We start from the raw sequence: 20,000 nt of genomic DNA on the forward strand, positions 1-20,000 counted from the left end.
TAAGCTTTGCATAACCGCCATCTAAGATCCACTATCTTTGATTTTACGATTTCTTGAAAACCTCTGAAAACAACCCAAATTGGCCCAAAAATGATAAAAAATAAAGAAGTACTATAAAGATTTCATAAAAAGGCAGATGTTATGGCAATGAACCTAAAAGTCTTTGTCGATATATGTCAATGCAAAATAAAGGTTTAAAAATTCGCGCAAAATTGATGATTTGATTAACATCAAGCCACTTCGCTTGACCAATCAAAGATAAAAGAACTTGACTGATTGTACTAGACGGTTGCTTCAAAGAGAAAATTTCCGGGTATGTGGTTAACCGGGTGTGCTACATTGACTATATTAAGACACAACTATTTGCATAGTTTCTGCTTAACAATACTGCTTTTCTACAAACAGGCGAGCTTAGATGGCTTGACGGGGCCTATACATTTTTCTGAAGATGGTGCACGAACTAGAATTGAACTGGACGTTTTGAATCTTCGAAACAACGTATTTAAAAAAGTAAGTCATTTGTGTCTGTGACAAAACTACAAAAAAGCATCGCAAAATCATTTGCTACTTGTGTTCTGTAGCAAACTTGTTTATCTCATGAAGGGAGTTTGTTTCTTCAATTATGCTATGAATTTTCAGCCCGGAACTATATCGAAAGACAGTGCGCTGGGATGAAAAAAGAAAGGAAGTTAGACATGTATTTCTCAATGTGAGGCACACAGAAGTACGCTACGAGCCACTGGCGTCTAGCGTGACTGATGTTCTTACCACGTTTAGATGTCCTCCTTGCGTTATCAGAGTACGGACGGACGACCCAATGGAATCTGTTCCTTTTATATAGTGGTTTTTACTTTCTTCAAGTCATGACGCCATTTGAGCGTCTGAATTTAAAACGATCAAAACGCGTGGTTTACGCTGTCCACTGTATAACAAGCATTGACACATTGTCATTATTCTTCTCTTTGTTATATCTTGTATTTAGATAGGTACATGGAACGCCACAAAGCGCGCAGTGCTATTTGATAATATGGCACCTAACATGGGTAGCCCAGTTAACGACAGTCTAGAGGGAAGGAAATTCAGAGTTGCCGTCATCGAGGTAAAAGGAGGCTTTAGCAACCAGGACGGAAATGGCAACGAGAACGCCACAAAACAACAGATTTAATTCGAAAAAAGAAAACGTTGGCTTTACATTGCATTTAACATTTTGGTACATTTCTTTGACGTCCTCGGCAAAGCAACGACGTGAAATGACCAAATCTTGGATTTTCTTGATTACATGAGCGCATGACGGCAAATTTTTCTTTCTTATTCCTTTGCGCCAACATTTTCCAAATTGGAAGAATAGCGAAAGTGTTGCAAAAACAAAAAGTCATATTTTGAAATGACGTTTTCGTTGCCGTGGCCATTGCCACTGCCATCGCCGTTGCCGTTGTCGTCGCTAATATAAAGCTCCCTCATACTACAGAGATAACGAAACGACACGATCAATGGGAACAAAAGCGTCATTTCATATTGCCTCAGGTCATTGTACCTACTTTGCGATTATTCAACTCTTTAAACTGGTACTCTGGAACTGAACGCTAACAAACGTTTCCTACAAACGGCGTTGAAGTTAAGGTGGCCGAGCACAGTTTTCGCGCGCGCATTTGCTGATGCAATTCAGCGCGCGCACAAGGATCGAAAAAAACAGTTAAATGCAGCGCATGCGTATTTGCCCGAAAAACTGAGACCGATTGCTTTTGCAGAAACTGCCGATTTCTAACGATCCAGTCGTTAGAATTTCAAGAAATTTGGCAAAAAAATAGTTTAGAAACCGCGTGAATGATCTATTACAAAAAATCTGAATTTTGACTAGGGAATTTTAATAATACAGAACGTGTTACAGCTATTATCAATTCACAGTAGACGCCTTTTCATCAAGCTACAATATGTCTACAAGATAATTAACAACATTAACTGCCCTAAGCAGTTGACAGGTTACTTAATGAAACGATCACAGAGACATTGTCGATCCTTTAGAGATGCAACATTATTAGATCTACCACAAGTTAAGACCAAATGTGGACAGACCTCGTTTAAGTTTTCGGCTGCGAGTGCCTGGAACAAACTGCCAAGAGAGATTCGCGAGCTCACAACACTTGCACAATTTAAAGGCAAAACATTCACTTACCTAATAAACATGGATGGTGCAAATCACACTTGTACAATTTAAATTTAAATTTTTGTATAGATTTTAAGGAAAACGACCAATTTTTTAAGTTTGCAAGACATGTTTCGACAGAGCTTCTGTCATCTTCAGTTGAATGAATGATTACAAAGCAAGTTGAATAATAAGTAGGCAAAAATGCTAATTAAGACAAATAGTAACAACAGAACGTGAAAAGGTGTAAGTTAAAAGGATAATTTTAGATTTACATGGTGTAATTGCTGATTGAGGGAAGGTAGTTCTTTTTGAATATGAATAGCCTCCTTTATCTTGAGTTGAAAGCTGGTAGTGGCGTGATCTAAAATATGAAAGCAGTCTATTGAACACAATGAGCGACAACGTTCAGAATTCTGAAGATGTTTGAAGATGTGAGAGGCCCTATCAACGGCTAAGTGCTCACGTACGCGTGTGGAAAAATGTCGGGAGGTTTCGCCGACATAACAGGCATTACAGCCTGCACATGTAAACTTATAAACCAAACGTGAACGAAGCCCGTCGGGGATAGGGTCTTTCACACCAAAAAGGTTACCTATCTTAAAGGAAGAAAAAACTAATTTGATGTCTAAATCATTACAATAGCGCTTGATTAAATGTCGAATCTTCTTCTGAGTGATGACAGAAAAATGGCCTATGTACGGCAGCTTAAAGTAAAATGTGGGCGAGGTGGTACGTCACCGTTTGTGATGGCGTTTTACTTTAAGCTGCCGTACATAGGCCATTTTTCTGTCATCACTCAGAAGAAGATTCGACACTTAATCAAGCGCTATTGTAATGATTTAGACATCAAATTAGTTTTTTCTTCCTTTAAGATAGGTAACCTTTTTGGTGTGAAAGACCCTATCCCCGACGAGCTTCGTTCACGTTTGGTTTATAAGTTTACATGTGCGGGCTGTAATGCCTGTTATGTCGGCGAAACCTCCCGACATTTTTCCACACGCGTACGTGAGCACTTAGCCGTTGATAGGGCCTCTCACATCTTCAAACATCTTCAGAATTCTGAACGTTGTCGCTCATTGTGTTCAATAGACTGCTTTCATATTTTAGATCACGCCACTACCAGCTTTCAACTCAAGATAAAGGAGGCTATTCATATTCAAAAAGAACTACCTTCCCTCAATCAGCAATTACACCATGTAAATCTAAAATTATCCTTTTAACTTACACCTTTTCACGTTCTGTTGTTACTATTTGTCTTAATTAGCATTTTTGCCTACTTATTATTCAACTTGCTTTGTAATCATTCATTCAACTGAAGATGACAGAAGCTCTGTCGAAACATGTCTTGCAAACTTAAAAAATTGGTCGTTTTCCTTAAAATCTTTACATGTCTGCTGCTATCTAGACCTTTTGGAAATTTTTGTATATAATTTATACTTTTTAGATTTGTAATTGTAAATTCTATGCCTGTAATTCTTTATTGACTTTTTTGATGCTTTTTATACTGGTCACCGATTAATACCAGTCAATCTATATCTTGATCGACTGACCGGCTTTTTACCAGGATAAATAAAGTTACTATTATGATGATGATGATGATGATGATGATGTAGGGAAAACGATTTACGGCAAAAAATTACGATAATCGTCCATGTCAAAATTGTTGACAGAAGGGATTTAATGTCAATTCGTAGTGGGCAAATGATGAAAAAAATCTAACGCTTGGATTTTTTTAAATAAACAAAAACCATTTCGTAAGCCTTGTTTTTAACCAGCCATGTTGCCATGGCAACAGCACACACCTTAGCCAAAATACGAGAATAAACTTGTGGTTAAACTTGTTTCTTGCAAAAAACGGGCACCAAAGCATAAATAGTTTAAAAGTGATGGTGAATTAGGCATAGGCACTAGAAAACTGTGTTCGGCCACCTTAAGTTAAGAAAGAAAAATTCACCCCTATACGTTCACGATTTCTACGATGCTAAACTCTCACTGGTGATTCCACGTTGTTGTTTTGAAAAGGTCGACAGGGAAATGTGCCAAAATGCAAATGTATAATGCACACTCAAGGGCTTTGTTTTACTCATTGCACCTATTGTTTTGTGATGATGTCGTGTCTATCTCCGTATTTGTTGCTTAATCTCTCTTGGAAGTACAACTAACTGTAGGGAAAACTGCGTTTCTGTTTCAGTAAAACATCATTCTTTCTTCTTTTTTTATTAACATTAAACTAGCAAGCACCGTTTGTGATGGCGGTAAAGCACAAAGATGGAAGCATTTCATACGAAGGATACTGCATAGACCTGCTGAATAAACTGGCGGAAAATCTCCATTTTACATATGAGATCCACACTTCTCCGGACGGGTTATACGGAGCTGAATTGGAGAATGGATTATGGGATGGACTGATTGGCGAATTGATATACGAGGTCAGTAAAGATCTATTTAGGTACATGCACTCTAATTGGTATAATAATAATTGTTAATATCGTGCTGGCAGTGTGCTCAACATCTACTTTAGTTCAGATGATCGCGTCATTGGGCAGTGACTTTAAGCCGTTGGCCTTGTCTCCTTCAACTCCACACGTGAAACTGGAAGGGGACATAGAAGAATCCACATACTGATCGAAAAGAGTGAGGAACGTAGTTCCCGGTGTTGTGGTCTGACCTCATTCAAATCTCGGGGTTGGGTGGAGACAGGGCTATGAGCTGACCACCCGTCCCCAAGAGCCTCTGCTGGTCACGGAAACCGCTTTGGAGGTCCTATCCACCACTTGGTGCGGAAGGAATGATGACAATGATAACGTACGTGCCCATTAGATTTTCGGTTAAGATTATGTCGGCAAACCAAGTTTATGAAGCTGAAAATTGTGTTCAGGTTCTCCCTTCACACTGATTTGAACTTGTTCGCTCCACAGTTTTTTGAAGACTCTTTATAGATGCACGGCTGAAAATTTGATTATAACGTGTGCATTTCTCGTACGCTTTCTACGCTGTATTTTATGGATATAGTTTATACTGTATTGCCCATAGCAAATGGAGCACCATCTCCCAATTTAGTCAATTTCTCCGTATTTCCCAGCGGGCAGACCTCGCAGTTGGGGATCTCACAATAACAGAGCGTCGGGAAAAAGTTGTGGACTTCAGTACTCCTTACATATTCACCACAGAGGGCGTGCTACTCAAGAAGTCATCCTCCGGAGAAACAGTTGATTTGCTGCAGTTTATGAATCCGTTTCACTCAGACGTTTGGTTTGCCATTCTCGTTACATTGTTGGTTGTATCTGTCACAGTGTTTATATTAAACTACTTCAGTCCTTTTGGATACAAAGACGACAATGATCTAGGAACGTCACGGGAATTCAGCTTTTTCAACAGTGTGTGGTTCTCATTGGCTTGTATGCTGCAACAAGGGGCAGAAAACCAGCCAAGGAACTTGTCAGGTTCAGGAAAATTAATAACTAGTAAACGGAAATAATATTTTTGTTGTTATTGTTGTTCATGATGATGATGACGACGGTGATACCTAAATTCTGCTATCATTACCACCATCACCATCACTTTCACCGTCAGCGTCCTCGTCACAGTCACCATCATCAATTATTATCATCATCATCGCCATCACCATCACCGTCGCGACCACCACGATCACCACCACCATCGCCATCACCATCACCATCATTACCAATGCCACCCTCATGATCAATCACAATCATGATCATGATCGACATCGCCATCATCAACAGAAAAATCAGACGTTAAGCCTTTGCCATAATTCTCCTTGACAGTTCAAATCATTACCGACTTAACCTTTCTATCACTGCAGATTGCATAACAATTTATTTTTTACTTTAGGTCGAATTCTGACAGGGTGCTATTGGTTCTGCATCCTCATATGGATTTCGACGTATACCGCCAACCTGGCCGCTTTCTTCACCGTTAAGAATGCCCACCAACCGATCAGCAATCTTGAAGACTTGGCAGAGTCCTCGTATCAGCTTATGGTACTGAACTCGTCAAGTACCTACGAGGCATTAAAGAAAAGCGATTCAGAGACGCACAGACGTGTTTGGCACAGAATTAAAGCGGACGGTATAGCCTCAACTACATCGTTGGCCATTCAAAAGGTCCGCGAAGAGGAGGACTTTGCGTTTATGAATGAAGGGCTAGTTCTACAGTACGCTGCAGGCCAACAACCTTGCGATCTCACAATAAGTAAGTGTACATAAGGAAACACAAATAGATTTCGAGCGTCTCGAAGTTAAGGGTATGTTTTGCAACAATTGAGTGGCCAATTGAGCTTGAAAACAATGTGAGCTTTTTACTTTCGTTGAGGCTTTTCGACTCCTCGATAACGGTTTGCGCTGAGTCGCTTGTGGACCAAAATGAAATTCTGTCCACTCCTTATTCAGTGTAGGGCATTATCTCTTGCAGACGTCATACACATTGATTGTTTGTTGTTTATCTATATTTTATATGGGGGATAAGGGAACCCATGTGCAGCACAGTCTAATGAAGCTACTGTCTCCAAACAAATTGGCCAGGATTGTCGTTTAGAAGTTTATCTCCTCTCTTGTTGATGACAGTCCGACGTTCGATCATGCACCTTTCTGAAAAGATTTCCTGTTACGTAGTTGCAGGTTTGACCACCATTAAAGGACTTGCTCTAGCTTTACAAGCGAACGACCCACACACTAACGCGTTCACACTGGCCATTTTACGTCTACACGAGAGTTTCTTCCTTGCCAAACTGAAACGTAAGTGGTGGACAACTGCACATGCGTGTCCTAAGGAACCAGATACAAGTAAGTGAGATCTTTTTTAGTGTGGTTGTAGCGTCTGTAATTATAAAGCAACATAACTCATAGATACCGCCGCCCGGTTGGCTCAGTTGGTGGAGCTCCAGACTGCTGAGCGGAAGGTTGTGGGTTCAAACCCCAGACCAGACCAATAACCAGGGTCTTGAAATAACTGGTGAGATCATGCTGGCTGTGTGCTCAACATCTGCTTCAGTTCAGATGGTCACGACTTTGGGCAGTGACGTTAAGCCGTTGGCCTTGTCTCCTTCATCTCCACACGTTAAATTTAAGGGGGACGTAAAAAGAACCCACACACTGATCGAAAAGAGTGGGGAACGTAGTCCTCGGTGTTGCGGTCTGCCCTCACAGACATCTCAGGATTTTGTGTAGGCTGGGTGATAGATTGAACACCTGTCTGTTAGAGCCTCTATTGGTTATAGCACCCTTCTAGGAGGCCCTATGCGCCACTTGGCAAGGATAAGAATAAGGATGAGAGATAACTCAGACATTGAACTGTCGGTAAAACACTGCAGATGAGAGATCATTGCAGTTGTGAAAACTACTTTAACGGCAGCGAAAAGATAGCCTGAAAAATTCAGGCTTTAACGGGAGTCGAACTCATAACCTCTACGATATTGGTGTAGTGTTCCACCAACTGACCTAACAAGCTAACTGGAAGCTCGTCATTTTATTGGTCATGTTTTCGTCGTATCTGAAACAGGACTTTTATCTTCTTTATTGGCTAGAATTGTCCAATAAGCGCATTGATCTGAAAAGCTTGCTCGGCGTTTATGTGGTGTTGGGAGCTGGTCTACTTCTTGCGTTTCTGACGCTGATAGCTGAAATCTTGTGGGAAAAAAGAAGGAAACAAAAGGTAATTGAGAATTCGGAAAAGGTTTTTAACGTGAAAAGATTTGTATACGTTAAAAAGTAACGACGTTTCGACCGTTCAACGGTCATTTTCAAGTTGAAGGAGAAAATGTTTTTTAACATTCGCTTATATAATCAATTGTAAGAATGCTAATGAGATACTGACTAAAACTCTAAAATATTTACATAGAAGCAATACGAGAAAATTGCGGCGAGAATGATAAAAGAAATGCTAAGGCAAAAGAGACAAATTTTGAAAAAATGTCAGAGTAAACTAGACTGTTTGATTTTTGAGATGCTTTTTATTCGTGAACTTAAACCAAAACTGAACAAAGAGAGTGATTCGATCCGCGCAAAAGTATTTACCTAATTAATTCACTTATAATATTGTCCCTTTCTTTTTCACAAAGTAGTGAAAATGCAGTATTCGGTTCTTCTTCTTCATCACTGTTTTCCAAACTATAATAATTACCTGTGGGACAGCCTGATTAATTTTTAAGAGGTATGGAGGGGTAAAACTTGGAGATAATCCAAAGATAGCATTTTCGAAGTTTTCAAATACGAGGGATGCGATCATAACTCACACAGGAAGGGGCAATGGTGGCTAGAAACATGCGTAATTCAAGCAGAAGTCTGATGTTTTCTGACTTCTGGATCAGAAAGTTCCAGAGTAGCTCATTTTCCGACCGCTGGACAAGGAGAACTAAAACTCTTGGTACGATAGTTATGGTTTCCTTCCAAAATAAGAAACACAATTAATCAAAATTATTTTTTCTCTCCTTAAGGTAAAGCTTCAGTCTGTAATGGCACATCCAGGTGCTGAGTGACGTGATAAAACCAACCAACCAATCAACCAACCAACCATGTTAATTGCTTATAACAGAGATGTAATTATTCGGACTACCTAAGTAGGCATGTAACGCGTTGATTGCAAGCGAGAGGATGTATCGTTTAAGAGTATCTCTGCATCTCTTAAAGCTTTCTATAAGTTTTCTGAGTAATAAACAATAGGTTTTTGACCAGTCATGACGCGCATAGCTTCCTAGTAGGTAGGATAAAAACCAGTAATGCCAATTAGCGCTCTTACAATTAAAGGAGAGGGTCACTCCAAAAACTGTGTATTATTTTTCATCACCAATAAAATGTTCACATTGAGTTGAGTTACTCACCGTTGTTTTAGCTTCTGAAGTGGATGCGATCCCAATGAAAAAGAAGTGAAAAGTTCGACACAGGGAGCCGCCATTTTGAAAGGATCTTGAAGGCCAGGCCGCATATCCGTGACGTCGTTCCGTTCGAATAGGCGCGAAGCTCAAAGGCTAAAGCTCTTCTTTCCTGTTCTAAATTCAGTTGTGAGCTAAAAAATTCGGCCCGGGCTGTAAAAGCCGAGCCAAAAAGGATAGGGAAAGAGGAGCGACTTTCCTTAACTTGCCTGCAAAGAACAAAAAATTGCCAAAGAAGTGGTTCGAACAGCTACGTCGGGATGAGAGATTCATGCCAAAAAACTCTAAAATGTGTACGTGTGCAACGAGCGTTTCATAGACAACTGTTTCAAAACTCAATACCGATTTGAGCTTGTGGGTGGAAACACAAGAAGGATGTCATTGAAGAAAAATGCTTTCCGACAATTTTTCAACGGAAGGCTCTTGTAAAGGCACGTATCGCAAGCGAATGGCGCATCGCAAGGAACGAAAAGAGGTAGCTATCAGTTATACTTTTCATTTCTAAAAATATTTTTGCCCGGCAGAACTGTCGTTGACTTGATTGGGTAAATATTATTTCTGAGCAAGAAATTGAAGCTCCTCGCTGGACTATAGGGCTCGAATTTCAAGAAAAAACCTTAGGGCCAGCTGGCCCCTAAGTTTTCAGGTTTGGTCGCCAGCACAAGTATTTTGGTCGTCAAAAATTTTCGACCTTTCAGGCAATATATTTTGACGAAAAAGACGCTAAAACGGCGTGAATCACGGGTCAGTTTTATGTATAATCACTTTGCCGCTTTTTTTCTATAATAACAAGGAAAATGGCTAAATGAAATTCTTCTCTTCATTTACCAGTCTTACCAGTATTTATAGAACAATCTTCCATGTTACAAGCTTAAATTCATTATATTTCGAAGAGTGGCGCTAGATTTTTCGTGTTTTCGTGTTCATTGATGCATAGCGACTGCACGCGGTTTTTGGAAGTGATTTATCAAATTTCTTAGGGTAAGGTGGGAACTTCAAATGCCCTGCAGATTTCTTTAAAATTTCAAATCAGACTAACCTGCTACGGTTTTCTTCTATCGAAAAAGTTTTTTTCCGCTTTATAAATCTCTTGTGTGGGCCAAAATCAGAGCGTGTTTAATGATCGGCCTTGACAGCCAGGGATGAGTCAAACTATTTACAAAGTTTTAAATGCTGTCTAATTTGATTTGGAATACATCGGAAGTAGTTAACTGTACATCAGTCCTATCTACATATCGACAATTACCGATAACAACTCCTGCTATAGCGAAATCCGATATCCGCATGTAAATAATATTTTGTCTGAAATGTGTTACAACTTGTTTTCAATTTTATCAACACGATTCATCATTAATTAAGGACAGTTTTTTTGCACTCACATCATTTTTGGGAATTACAGTTGCTAATGAAAGCAAATCTACGGTAAAAAATGAAGCTTTAATTTTATTGCATGCTTTATCAAGGAACGAGGCGAGTGAACACGACACATGCGATACGGATAAACACACCAGCAGAGTCAATTTTCCTTCATCAGCTAATGTTTACGCATGTAAAACTTGCATATACTTTTTTCTTCTATCCAAAATCTATTACATATGCATAGCTTTCCAGCAATACAAATTACAATTCTCACAAAAAAATCTTATGTAATGATAAGGAATGTCGTCAATTTCACATTTCACGTCAAAGACGTCGATTTCACCTTGCATCTTACATGTGAAGTCACAGCGTATTTCACAAGAGTCCACGTAGTCCATAAGTGTAAAGAAACCTGGCAAACACGTACGAGCACGCGCAAAAAGTATCCAAATTTTATAAGTAAAAACGCAGACTTGTGAGGTGGAAAGCATTCGCCCGATTTAAACACACCATTGAAAACTCGTCAGTTTCTGTGATACCAGAACTCCCTCCGCATTGAACCGCCAGTAAAATCTAGAGATGAAACATATTGGTGAACTTGCAATTACTGGTATATTATTAAATGCTGTTAAAACAAGTCGGGTTTGTACCATGCAAGGTCACACTTAACTCACAAAGTGTAGACTTTTTTCGTTGGCTTTTTTTTTTTTTGCACACATATTACAAAGACATACGTCCAGAATAGCTAGGGTGGCAAAATTGCAGCAGAACATGGAGTGTTAAAGGCTAAGAATTCTTGGGTCACAGAGGAAACTCCTGCCCAACAAATCATAGAGTATTCTCCCCCCTCCCCCCCTTTCCTCACAACCAGATCTTGATGTTGATCTGCCTGCTGGAAAAATTTGCATGTATTCAAGTCGTACAAGCTCACAAACGTTTTTCATTGCATTTCATTCGAGGTTATAGCTAAGGTTTCTTATGAGACAGCACTTCTTTTCCAATGTGGAACCGCTTGTCTCTATATATATTGCACGTAAAATACATCAAAATAAGATACTCTTTTGCAAGCATTTTTCAGTGTTGATCCGACAAATCTGTCGACCATAAATATGTGTTCCAACAATAATAATAACAGCTTGATTTAAGTGTCAATGTATTTAGTATTAACTAATAATTGGGGACAGCTCACAGGGGGTTTCTTTCCCTTTGTTATCTTTTCAATCAGGAAGCAAAAGTGTAAACAAAAGACAGGGTAAAAATCATTTAAGCTTATCAAAATCAAGTATTTGGGAGTTTCTTTCCAAGTTTATGTGCATTTCACATCCCACTTAGAGTTCAGATCAACGTACTAACACAACTTTAATCTAAACTTAACTCGATGCCGGTTGAACATGGACAACTCAACATGAAAAACGTAAGTGTTTAAACTGCAAAGCGGTGAACGAAGGTCCTGCTTGGTTGAACGATGGATCTCACAGCAGATCTAATCAGCCAAACTTGAAAAGTAAAACGATAATACGTCACTACTGCAAGGCTGACACAATGTCGTAGCGTTAAAACAATATTTTGGCTGGCCTCAGGATTAGATGTTACTAAATTATAAAAAGGAAATTACAATATTATACAATGGTGCCGATGTTTGTCTTGTATTCAATAGCTCTTTTGCTCATTAAAAGTTGTTCGTTTCGCTCATGTAAGCGCATTAAGGTCGAGGAATAAGACACATTCTCATAAAAGCTTACCACATTAGCTTTTCAGGTCACTTTCCAGCTGACAAATGCACATCTCCTGGTCATTTTGAACGCCTGGACGACTCAAATGCTCCTGAAATTCAGCCTTCAAGTTGGCCATAGTACTAATTCGAACATTCGAAGTCAACTCCACTTCAATTTAGCGAAACACCTAATATTAATGGCCGTGTAAAAGCTACAAAATCATCAATATTCGGGCTGGCACGATGAACGCATTGAGTAGTAGGCTCACACTGACTGCACAGTTACTATTCCAATATGACGTCGGGCTCGGTTACTATTCCAATATGGCGTCGGGCGCGGTTACTATTCCAACATGGCGTCGGACTCGGGCGCTCTCGTTCGGGCCAACTAATTACGAGCAGTGTCTACACCTTAGTGAGTGAGTAAGTGAGTGAGTGACACATTTGCATATCGAAGTCCCCGCGACAAACACGTTTCTACGCTTCGCGTATCCACGAGTTGAAAAATGGAGACAAATCAGATCAAAAGCATTATACGGGGAATTTATTTAAGCCACCAATTCAATTCTGAGAGCAATTTACAATAAAAAATAAACTTCCTCTTCCGCTAACGGCGTCCAATGCAATTGTACTGCAAAATGTACCTTCCATCTTGGTGACCTACTCGGGCTGTTCTCGGCAAAAAACCCATTCTCTTTGCGTCGGTATGGTTGCACATTTCTCACAAGTACACCACAGAGCATTTTCCAACCAATCGTTCCATTATTATCATCCCCGGAATCACTAGCACGTTCTAGCTTCAAGTGCAGCCATACTAAAGCTCAAAGGAACAAACACATTCTCGGACGGAATGACGTCACGGATATGGGGCCTGGCCTTCAAGATCCTTTCGAAATGGCGGCTCCCTGTGTCGAACTTTTCACTTCTTTTTCATTGGGATCGCATCCACTTCAGAAACTAAAACAACGGTGAATAACTCAACTCAATGTGAACTTTTTATTGGTGATGGAAAAAAATACACGGTCTTTGGAGTGACCTTCTCCTTTAAGGAATTTTTTGTTATTTTTTACATATTCGGCCTTTGTGGCTGCGCTCCTCTGCCAATTTTTGCGAAAATGATTTTCGTGAAATTATTCTAGTCGGCCTCACGCGATTGCATATCCATGGTAATTAAGATTGCTACAGTATACAAAGATAATCTTTATTGGACCTGCTTATGTTTACATACAATAGTAAACAAAAGGCTTGCTAACGTCTTACTGAAATTGTTGCCAATAATTGATTTAATTTTGTCTATTTGATAACACGGTAGTGTGTTTTAAGTTAGAAGCGGTGTTCCACAAAATTGACACTATCAATCAATAAATCAATCAATCAATTTATAGATTCTGATCAATTAAGCGAATTTAATTAATTAAGTAAATTAATCAATCAATTACTCAATTAATTAATTAATTAAATACGTAAGTAATTAATTGAATAACTAATTACTCCATGTGATCCACGGATAGGACTTGATTATTTTTTTAGATAGCATTGATGTTTTAGATGGCTCTGAGGAGTCCACTGCGATGAAGAGCTCAGGAATCTAAGGGGAATTTTTAAGAAGTGACTTATTTTCTGTGGTCACTTGAAACCAAGTACCCTCAAGTACCTATCCTCACAGCCACAATGTTCCCAAAACGCCAAAATAAGGATATCAAGCTACTTTCTAGAAGGGAAAGCAAGTCATAATCGGTATAAGGCTTTTTTCTACAACACAAGAGAAAAACTTGAAAAAGTTGGCCCAATTTTTGTAGTTGCAAGCAATTTAATCCTTGCCATCAATAGCCAAAGAGGCTTATGCGTAGTTTTTGTAAACTGGTAGGGTATTTTTTAAACAAAACTTTACTATTATTTATGGGCTATTGTTTGCTTTAAAATAAAATACGTGACAAAGCGCCTTTATAAATATTCAAATGTACCTTAACTTACGACCTCGCAACCCGTGGAGAAAAATGAAACTAAAAATTATTTAAGGTGGCTAGCACAGGTTTCCAGCACTTTCCAGCACTTGTACTTTGATGGGTCATTACTAACAATCTTTATACCTTCTTACTTTTATAGTGGTACCAAACACATGCCATATCATTGGTGAACAAGCTATGAAAGATTTGTCCACTTAATAGGTTACCATAGTAACACAATAACCGATTAAAACGCCTCTTATTTTAGCTTTAAACGACAGCAACTCAGAAACGAGCTTAGTGATCCCCATTTTTTTATTTTTGAAAAGTCCTTAGCTTGTCGAGATCCAACTTCTTACCAAGTTAAAAATATATTGTGGGAGTGGATTCAGGGCCACCTTAAATTTTCCAAAATTTAGAAGTGCTGAAAATCGCACTTTAAACCATGAAAATTGTCTTAAAATCCCTAAAGATGCGACCTTCTAAACGCAGTGTAAAAGGATACAGATGTCTGACCTCCCGACACTTCATTAGGACAAGAGAGCTTATATCTTGCTCAGGAAGCGAAAAAGCGATAGAGTCCTACGTTCTTTTTAAAGAGTCTTAGCGCCTTTTCTCTCTGGTGGGCGTTGGGGATTAGGAATAGTAACACATGCGCAACAACATTTCCGAAAATCTACATGTTAACTCCAACACATTTCCCCATTTTTATTGCCAAGCCTTATGAAGAGATGTTCTACAAAACTCAATCTATAACAATCCACTGGCAACAACTGTAGATGTGTTGCAAAGTTAGATCCTTGTAAAAAGTATGACCTCGAATACACTGTTCTCTGCGTTCTTCCTCAAGGAATGGCACTTCTGTAAAGTTCTTTAAGTAACAGGAATAAACTGAACATACGGTCACGATGAATCTTTAGATATCGACACTGGCGTGTAACTGTAGATGTGTTGCAAAGTTAGATCCTTGTAAAAAGTATGACCTCGAATACACTGTTCTCTGCGTTCTTCCTCAAGGAATGGCACTTCTGTAAAGTTCTTTAAGTAACAGGAATAAACTGAACATACGGTCACGATGAATCTTTAGATATCGACACTGGCGTGTATTTCAACGTATGGCTTTCATCCCAACCTTCCTGGGCCTCCTCATTTCTTTCCTCAGGTAAAGTTATATTAAGAGCTTTCAATTTTTTCAGTTTTTTTTTAGTGTACGCCAGATAACTTATAATCCCTTTGGCCATTTTCTTACACATTCGTGAGTAATTTTCTACATTTTTTTCGCTGTCTATCTCTAATTCTCCTTTCCCTCGTTTACCTAAACACACAGCCTGTAATGGCTTGTTCTTTTGGTGAAAGAGCTGCAAATCTTCGAAAAACTTGGGCCCTGCCTCGGAAATCTTCCTCCATAATGTTGCGTTGAAATGCTTGTAGAGAAGCACGTCTGCGTGGCTCCAAGATAAAATATTTGCTTTCATTTCGTTGCTTAGTGCTGCTCTTTTCTGTCGAACCTTGTGCTCGAGGTATAAGATATCCTCCAGATCCCAACAAAGTAGTAATGTTCATTGATCAAAACGAGATCAAACTCTTCCTCAATATAGTTGATGTGTTTCATGACAACGTTTCTGTTTTCAAAATATTTTTGATCGAAACCGAAATCAAACATTGAAGGATTCCCCAGTGTCTGAAACCGTCTTTCAGGGGTGTCCTTCGGATTTGATCTCAAAAAGGTCTCTATTGGGTTGGCGTCGTTTGGAAGTTCCAGCTTTTTGGCCATGCGAAAAAATGCGAACACAGACTCAAAATGGCTGACTGGATGACGTAGAATTGTAATGTACCTAGATTTGGGTTTTGGCAATAAGAAGTTAACTGGAGCTTTGTTATATCGCGTGTGACTGCAGACGATCTTTCCCTCCCCGCAGTACACTGGTATGGTGGCCGACAGACGAAATGGTTCTGGCCAGTTAAAATGTACGGGTCCCTTTGGCAAGACAAAAGTAAGGTTTCTGGCATCACCATAGCGATATAATATTAAGGCTAAGGTGCTAGATCCGGTGTCTTGAGATAGGATATGTAATTCCCTGGTTTGCATTTTGAATCATCTCCTTCATAAAAATAATTGCCGGAAAATCGCCTGCGAAGAGAAAAAAATGATAAGTGATAAAGTGGGGAAAATGAAGTTTTACCTCTCCTGTTCCTATCCGAGCATTAACCTTCATTCGAACCTTGTAATGAAAACTAGAGTTTCCTTTGATGAAATGTCCCCCGCATCTTTCTTTAGTGCTTGATAATTAATCCATTTTAATTTTTTTCGCGGGAAATAACGTCGTCTTAAGTGCCGGATGAGGTCCGTTAAATTCTAAAATATGAAAAAGTGTTTTGCTAAATGTCATGCTTAGCGTACGTGTCTTTTAGTGACAAAACATTCACTACGGGCAAGAGAAAATGAAGGAGATTAGAGAGTACGTCCGCCATACACGCCTTATTTCAGGGGTAATTCGTCGCAGCTTATTTTTAGATCACCTGCGAGCCTCGGAAGTCCCACGTGGGTAGGTAATAGCCAATGACATACAGAGATGAAAATACCCGCGAGTGGGCATCCTTTTTCGCGGAAGCTAAAAATAGTCTGAGACGAATTACCCCTGAAATAAGGCGTGTATGGCGGATGTACTCTCTAACATCCTTTTTGTCGTTTGCTATGGATTAGGCCCTTATTCCTCTGTTAAGTCAAATTAATTTGGAAAGAAGTTACCATTTTCGGATAGTTAGGGGTAGATAACTGGAGGGAGAGAGAGAGTTATAGCTGGTGGGAAAAGTTTTCACAAACAAGCATTTTTCGATTAACTTCTGTCCTTCGAAGTTTCTTCCCGTTGCTTTGATTTTCCCTCACCAGGACTACTTAGCCCACCGAATGTCCGAGGATGCAAGGGCGCTCCAGAGTCGCCAACCGACTGCTCCTACAGACCCTATATCTTCAAAGAACCTAATTTGCTTAAATTTCACGACATCCACTTCCTCCAAAGAGGTCAATTATGTTTTCTTAAGAACGCTAAACTTCCTTCAAAATTTGATACTACAATTATATTGAACAACCAGATCCTTAGCTACAGCACCAGTCTTGCATACTCTTTTCCTTTGTACTATTTGACCGCCGACCGGTTCGCCCAGTTAGCCGTGCCATGCGGGAGGTCGCAGGTTTAAACCCTGGCCGGACCAACACTCAGGTCTTTGAATGACTGAGGAGAAAGTGCTGCCTTTGTAATGACATCTGCAAATGGTTAGACTTTGTAGTCTTCTCGGATAAGGACGATAAACCGTAAGTGTCTTCTCACAACACTTAATGATCTGTGGGACGTTAAAGAACCCACACACTGTTCGCAAAGAGTAGGGGACGTTGTTCTCGGTGGTGTGGCCTGGTCTTTCATATATCATATCACATGTTGATCTACACATATAAAGGGCATTTGATCATTACGTCATTGACAATGCGCTATTAAAATTCATAAATTGTTGTTGTTGTTGTTGAGCTATATTTGTAAAACTTTGATTGCTTTTTCTATTCTTGTTGATCCACATTTATATTTATTTAGAATCATTCAATCTCGAACTTATAAATTTTTCAAATTCCAAAGGGCATCATAAATGAGTTATTTCATAAGAAACCGTAATTGGTAAAATGATGGAAAATGTCTTCGTACTCTCTTCTGTTCAGTGCCAAGCATTTAACAAGAGCATGAGTTTCTGACGCTCAAAGAAGTATTAATAAGTATCATTTGCATTCATAACAGACAGAGAATATACGATATTCATAGTAGTGTTGTTCAACTTACAAACATTTCAACATCTCATCTTCGGTAGCTTCTTTCATTTAATTTCCAGGATATTCATGAAAAGAGACAGGGAAACAGATGAAAATTAAAATTATTAACCACCATATTTTCCGAGTTTTCCGCAGTTTCTCAATGTTTCGTTTCATATGACACCGTAACTAGCAAACAATAATGCAGAATTATTCGAAATCTCTTCTGTTGCTAAGCATTTGACACAAGCAACAGCTGGAAACGATCAAAGAAGTACTAATAAACATTATTTGCATTCAAAAAAGACAGAATATATCAAATTAATGGTAGCGTTGTTTAAGTTCGAAATATTAAAGATTTTTCACCTTAACACCTTTCAGGCAACATCCAGGATATTTATGAAAAAGGACAAGACAACAGATGTAAATGTAAATTATTATCAATATACGCGGCCAAATTGAAAACCGCCCTCTTGAAAACACGCGCTTTGCGGGCCGCAAATGACTCCTAGCGGGCCGTTAATGTATTAACGGCCCTGCAGCTGATTGGTTCTCGGTTCATCATCCGATGAATATTAACCAATCAGGTTACGTTTATTGACGCGGGAAAACCATTCAGGTGCGAACAGCTTGCGTAGTGAACGTTTGCCGTTTGGAAATTTCATTTTAAAATGGAAGAACTCCCAAATTTTCAGCTTTTTTCTAGTCAAAACTCGGACTTAGACAACGAGCAACTGGATGAGATTGAGCAAAAAGCTCAAGCGAAAAACACCAAGAGAGCAACTGAGTGGGGAGTAAAAAAGTTCGAGAAATGGTGCGAGAAAAGAAAAATTACAGTGGATCTCAAAACAGTAAGTCCAACGGACTTGAGTGAGATTCTGCGAAAGTTCTTCGCTGAAGTGAAAACAGAGAAAGGCTAAGCATTACTCCAAGTGCATTGACTGGAATTAGAGCGGCCATTCATCGCCATCTAACCTGTGCTCCACTCACGCCGAAACATAGACATTTTGCGAAACAGCGGATTCATGTCTACCAACAAAATGTTTGAAGCGAAGGCCAAGCTATTTACGAAAGAAAACGAGGCGAAACCAGAACACAAATCATCTATTCAGTCAGGAGACAGGTAGAAATTTAATCGATACCTCATGGAAGGGCAGAACACGGACGGCGTTTGGAAAGATGCGGAGAAGTGAGTTGAGTTTATTTGGTTTTCGTTGTAATTTCATTTTGTTCGCCGCGGCAGAGAGGAATGGCGGGAGCTTAGAAGGCAGTCATTTGATTTTTGCTAATCATTGTCATTAATCTTTTTAAAACTAGATAATATTTGACTTTTATTGTAAACAGAAAGGAATTTTATTTGGCTCTTGTTTAGCTGATCGTATTGTGGCAACAACTTTTCATATCATAGTTTCATGCTACACCTCTGTTAAACATTTTTTTCTTATTAAATGAATTTGTACGATTTGGCCTTGTGTATTGATAATAATGATAATCGCATGACTTTTGTCGGTCATATAGTTTATTTGTGTCCCTCGTAGCATCATTTGCGCCCTTGCGCTTCGCGCTCGGGCGCAAATGATGCTACTCGGGCCACAAATAAACTATATGCCCTCCAAAAGTCATGTGATTGTCCTATTATTACTCACTATATTTTTGCGAGGGTTTATACGCTTTTCTAATATTCTGAAAAAAACCTGAGAAACATCAATAGATCGCCAACCTAGAAATTAGACGGTTGTCTAATTTCTTCGGGCGAACAATTTCGCAGTAATTTCATGACGTTACGGAAAACGTTTCCGTGCGCTTAAATCAAAGGGTAACAGTGTTTGGAATTATACCGTGATAAGGCTAACACGGTTGCCAAATTGCAGTAAGGCTATTTATTAACACAAGAAGAATGTTTTTGAGATCAGAAATAATGGAAGGCTTGAACCACGTATAAGAGTGAACTACAACATATTAAATGATTATGCCAAAATTGAACGTCTCTCGATATTTGTAAACTGTGACCAGGTACACTTGTGCTTAGCTCGTTGAAGCATTCCCGCGCGAAATGCGAATGGAAATGATAAGTTATTGAGCAGTTTCAAAATTTCCGCGCAATAAATATGAAAGACGGGCGAGTCGGTTTGTTCTGAAAAGAAAAAAAA

The 20,000-nt window shown here is 39.2% G+C and overlaps 1 protein-coding gene and 1 pseudogene across 2 annotated transcripts in view; one reads left to right on the forward strand and one right to left on the reverse strand.

Moving 5' to 3' along the window:
- LOC110050510 (glutamate receptor ionotropic, kainate 2-like) overlaps positions 1-14,059 on the forward strand; it is a 26,544-nt gene extending 12,485 nt beyond the window's left edge. For both annotated transcript variants that reach the window (XM_089271184.1, XM_020756433.2), the window contains 8 exons: positions 406-510; positions 983-1,099; positions 4,381-4,575; positions 5,229-5,589; positions 6,002-6,361; positions 6,781-6,951; positions 7,692-7,819; positions 8,601-14,059. In XM_089271184.1, coding sequence (XP_089127310.1) covers positions 406-510; positions 983-1,099; positions 4,381-4,575; positions 5,229-5,589; positions 6,002-6,361; positions 6,781-6,951; positions 7,692-7,819; positions 8,601-8,642 — 1,479 coding nt within the window. In that variant the 3' untranslated portion in view covers positions 8,643-14,059. The remainder of the gene's footprint in view (positions 1-405; positions 511-982; positions 1,100-4,380; positions 4,576-5,228; positions 5,590-6,001; positions 6,362-6,780; positions 6,952-7,691; positions 7,820-8,600) is intronic.
- Positions 14,060-15,124: 1,065 nt separating this feature from the next.
- Positions 15,125-20,000, reverse strand: part of LOC149105353 (galactosylceramide sulfotransferase-like) — a 5,443-nt pseudogene continuing 567 nt past the window's right edge.

The sequence above is a fragment of the Orbicella faveolata genome, unplaced genomic scaffold (genome assembly GCF_042242905.1).
Source record: "Orbicella faveolata isolate gen_17 unplaced genomic scaffold, um_ofav_v1 contig_34, whole genome shotgun sequence".
NCBI lineage: Eukaryota > Metazoa > Cnidaria > Anthozoa > Scleractinia > Merulinidae > Orbicella > Orbicella faveolata.